Raw genomic sequence first — 5,044 nt, forward strand, 5'->3', positions numbered from 1 at the left:
CGATAGCATCTGGGCTCTCGCTAATGTGCAAACACGCGAGCCCGGGCTGGGCAGCCGTTTAAGCGGCGGGCGCTCAATGAATATAACAAGCCTTGGCGCGAAAAGGCTGGATCAGCTATAGCTTTCCCAGACATGACGCAATTTCCTTGGTACTTACCCCAGGACTGCCCCAACTGTGATACCAGGAATTTTCCTATGTACACAACGCGGTCAGCCATGGTAGCTATAAGAGTGTGTTTTCCAGTTCAGTGCTCAAATCGCTGCATCAGTAGTCGACTGCAGAACAGAATCACTCTGCCGGACAAAGCCTCGCGATGGATTCAGGTAGATATAGGAACACGCTGTGCTGCCGCACAGTGTACTTTATTTATTATTATTATTATTTGTGTGTGCTGTGCAGAAATCCCCTTGTGTTTGCGACCACTGGAGGTATGGGAAGGGAGGCAATAGTTTTCTACCGTCGAATTTGGCTGACCATCTATCTCGCCGCGGCTCTACTAGTTACAGTCAGACTCTGGCTTTTATCCGATGCATATTGTCTTTTTCTCTACTTCGGTCAGCTACAATGTGCATACGTGGAAGTAGGTCCATCTCGCATCGCTCCTCTGATGCCTCTCCTGAGATGGGCCGCATTGATGAGCACAGGGACTTTTAAACTTTTAGCAATCTGGTCCTTTTTATTCAGTTGTCCAGCACGTGCTTTCTTTGTGCTGGGGGTGGTAGGCAAGGGCAGTCCATCCAGCCCGGGGAAAAAAAAAAATCAATGTGATTATAACGCACAGGTGTGATTGTGATAATTATCTAAGAGGATACAAAACTGATCGTGTGTGGGGGAGTTGACTATATGATGGGGATTGAGTTCCACAGTTTGATTGTCGAGGGGAAAAAGGAAAATTTAAAACTATCAATTCAGGTATCTAGTTGGTTGAAGTAGCCATTTCTCAAGAAGGGTGGAAATAGGAATCAAACAATCATTTGGAATACACACCAGGTTGTTAGTGATTTTATACATCATCTGTAATTTGGCTCTGTTCCTCCTGCTTTTTAGGGTAGGTAAGTTAAGATTTTCTAACATTAATGAAACACTTGAGAATCTAGAGTAGTCCTTGTAACATAACCTTGCTGCCGATCGTTGAACCGCTTCTAGAAGATTTATGTTGGTAGATGTGTGGGGGTCCCATACAGGAGAAGCATACTCTATTACCGGTCTCACCATAGCTTTATAACAGTTAAGTTTGGTATTAACAGGACAGTGGTATAAGTTGCGATGTAAGAAGGCGTTGACTTTGGTGGCTTTGCTTGCTGTCTGCTTTATATGTTCATTCCAAGAAAGGGTCTGGTCAAAAATTACTCCGAGATATTTGGCATGGGTGACTTCCTTTATTGAGTGGTTGTCAATATAATAGATGTTAGGTATGATGTTCTTTTTGTTAGAAATCCTTAAAAATTCACACTTCTTTGTGTGACTGTGACAGCTATATGCATGACGGATGCACTTATCAAAGCCAGTTTTGCCCCACCTACTACGGTTATATCATACCTTGCAAGCAAAAGTGGATTAAATCAAAGCCCCAGATGTGAAGGTTTAGGCAATGCTTGTAATAACAAAGGATCGAGATACTCAAATGGAAAAAGGAAGGGGTATATTAAACCTATAATTTCACCCCATGCACTCAGATCTCCTTATGGCCAGAGTCTGGTTGTGGTCGCACGAGACCAAGGTATCATTTTATGAGTTATAATGTTTCCTCATTTACGTAATAATGGCTCTCTGTCTCTGTGTGTCTCTCTTAGAGCTGGGTCAAATTACCTGTGACAAAACTTTGATGGGTGCATGATAGCTATCATGAATGGGGTATGTGGTCCGACATTAAACTTTTATGAATGATGTTCCAATATATAGGTGCTGAAGTAGCTGTGATGCTGACAGGAGTTACTGGGGCAGGAAAGAGTAGTGCTTGCAACTTTTTATTTGGAGATGAGGTATTTGAAGTTGGCCTGGGAATGGTTTCCGTGACATCAAAGAGTAATGCCCATGAGACTGTGGTGAATGGCAAAAAAGTTAAGCTGATTGACACCCCAGGGTTTTGTGATGACTTTGAAAAGGATGAAGAAAGAGTCAATGAATTAGGCAAAGCAATTCTTCTCGCTAAAGCTGGCGTACATGCCATAGCTTTAGTTATCAATGCTAGTCATCGGTTCACCGCTGCAGAGGCCAAGGCTCTTGAAGAGATTGAACTGCTAGGTGAATTGTGGAATTTTATGTTTGTTATTTTTACTGCAGCAAAATGCTATGGTAAAAGTGAGCAAAAGCAGCGAGAGGTAGTCATCAGTACACTTGATAATCCAAAGTGCCCAGAACATCTTAAGACGGTAATGGAAAGGGTTAACAGACGATTTATGATGCTTGAGAGCTCAGACGATAGTACAGAGTATCAAAATTCAAAAGTTATAGAATTCTTTACAATGGTGGATAGCATTTATTCCACCAACAAAAGGCTTTACACTAACAAATTGTTCGTGAAAGCAAATGAACTGTACCAAGAAGCAAAATTGAAAGAACAAAATAGGGAAGAGGAGCTTAGAAAAGCTCAGGAGGGTGTGCAGAAAATGACCGCAGAAATGACAGCAACTATGGCCACCATGAGATCAGAACAAGAAAGGCAGCAAGCTATATTTGAACAGGCATTGTCATCTCTGACAAGTCAGCTCAATGAAGCCCAGAAAACTAACCAAAACTTAGCTAACCAAATAGCCAATATGCCACGTGGGGGTTGTAATATACTGTGATATGCACATCATGTAGTGATTACAATTTTACTAGTTACATATTTATTTTTTGCATGTGCTATGCATGCTATAGGTTTGGTTGTTGTAACTAGCTAGACATTTTTTTAGTATAATTATACACAACAATGAAATCAGTCAAGTGTTAGCTACATTCTAAGGCTGAAATACTGAAAATACTCGAATACTGGCTAAGAAATTTGATACTCGAATAGTAAAGTAGCAGCACAACAACGGCAACAATTAAGTAGCAGCATGCAGCACAGCTCCAACACCTAGAAAGTAGCAAGCATGCAGCAATGCACACACCACTACCAGCAGGTCAGCAACAACAGAAGATCATACCTGCATAGCTACATGCCTTGACCTATGCAAAAGCATTTGTCAGCATCTTGCAGGCAAGAATTATCCTGGTAAACTCACGTCAAAGTCACGTAGCTGCATGCATGTACGCTATCGCCACCAAAATGCATGCAATTATACCATATGTGGCAAGATATGTTCAGCAAGATAATATCCCAAGTGAAATGCAACAGTTGCGCTGTTGCAAAATTTACCTTACCAAACATATTATCTTTCACTGACATGCCGCATATCAGTTTTAATGCCACAATCCTAGTAGTGCAATAGAGTCATGGATTGATGCTATCTTGAAGCCATACATCAAAGAAAATAATTAAATATTATACATTTTACCATATACCACTTTCACACCTCACTTCAAAGGGAAGAGAAGGTGTATAAGTGGTATAATAGCACTGCTAGCAGTGCTCAGGAATGCAGTAACGAGAATAGGAGGTAGTATATACAAGTTATATCCCTCCTAGGAGTGATATAACTTGTATATACTACCTCCTATTCTCATTAATGCATTCCAAGCATTCTCAGAAATCATTTGATTTCTTTGATGAAACTGTGTGATCTCCTCTCCTTTAATATAGCGACACTTCACAGGATCGATAGTGGGTTTTAGTTTTTGTAAAGTGAGCCAAAGCATAGATCATGGACTTGGGGAAGAAGGTAGTTCATTGTTTTACTGAATGAAGAAGGTCACAGGTTGGTTTATATTAAACATGTTACATTTAATAGTCACGTGGGGATGTCCCACAGACACTGGGTGTAGCGCTTAATTGATTTGGCCATTAGTGTTAATAGTATTCACTACTTTAGTTTATTCATGGCTAGTAAAGTAAGTACTTTAGTGTAGTTGAATCGCCTTTACATTGCCGTTTTGACACCTGGTGCGATGTCACACACGCGTATTGACTGGGCGTGGCGCTTAATTGGCTAGGCCATTATAGCGCTGTAAACATATTCACTGCTTTAGTTTATTCATAGCTAGTATAGTAAGTACTTTATAGTGCACTTAAGCTTCATTATGAGCTGTTCAGCTCGTATTTGGGCTTCCTGTGTTTAATTGCGTACCCACAATCGAAGCGATCTGCATGCTCGTGACGATACACTTACGCTCCGCCTCTCAGCAGTGCCTTGTCGTTGCTCTTACGACGTTACCCACAATCGAAAGTCACATGGTTCCATATAAATACACTCGCAAAGCATTCCAGCAATTTCCATGTACACTTGCAGGTGATTCACCCAAGTGGAATATATTAGTTGTAACATGGGCACTTGTGATTTGCCTGAAATATACACACTCACACTCGGGCTGCGCCCTCGTGCTCGTGTGTATATTTCAGGCAAATCACTCGTGCCCATGTTACAACTACTACATAAGCTATTGTTTATAGAAGCCATATATGAAAATTTAGAGTGCATACATTTGATGTGATTACTTTTGTTATGAGCTTATAAAATTATGTATTCTCAGAACATGGCACTCATCAAAGAAAAATACAAGCTAAAATTGGCATCAATAGCTAATAATCCCACTGAAGCTATACATCAAACAAACAATTGACAATAGCAGTGATAGTAAAAGCTAGTCTTATAAGCTTTAATTAACATATTGAAATATTATTATGTAACCATATATACAGACTTGTTTATGCTATTATTTGACATTGCAAAGTTGCAGTATTGCACTGTTGCAGTATATATTGCTGTGTTGCAGCATTGCAGTGTTGCAGGATATATTCCAGTGTTGCAGCATTGCAGTGTTGCAGGATATATTCCAGTGTTGCGCTGTTGCAGTGTTGAACTGTGTTGCGCTGTTGCATTGTTGCACTGCTGCACTGTAGCAGTGTTGCAATATATATTGTAGTGTTGCGCTAAATTTTTTTTTCTTCCAAAAATTCGA

General features: G+C 40.4%; 1 protein-coding gene across 1 annotated transcript; it reads left to right on the top strand.

Annotated features, from left to right (window-relative positions):
• The first annotated feature begins 213 nt into the window (after nucleotides 1–213).
• LOC136249231 (GTPase IMAP family member 4-like) lies at nucleotides 214–2,924 on the top strand. Its single transcript, XM_066041190.1, has 2 exons — nucleotides 214–324; nucleotides 1,904–2,924. Exons 1-2 carry the CDS (start codon nucleotides 315–317, stop codon nucleotides 2,788–2,790), a joined length of 897 nt encoding a protein of 298 aa, XP_065897262.1. The 5' UTR covers nucleotides 214–314; the 3' UTR covers nucleotides 2,791–2,924.
• Nucleotides 2,925–5,044: the final 2,120 nt, after the last annotated feature.

This window comes from Dysidea avara, chromosome 3 (assembly GCF_963678975.1).
Source record: "Dysidea avara chromosome 3, odDysAvar1.4, whole genome shotgun sequence".
NCBI classification, from domain to species: Eukaryota; Metazoa; Porifera; class Demospongiae; order Dictyoceratida; family Dysideidae; genus Dysidea; species Dysidea avara.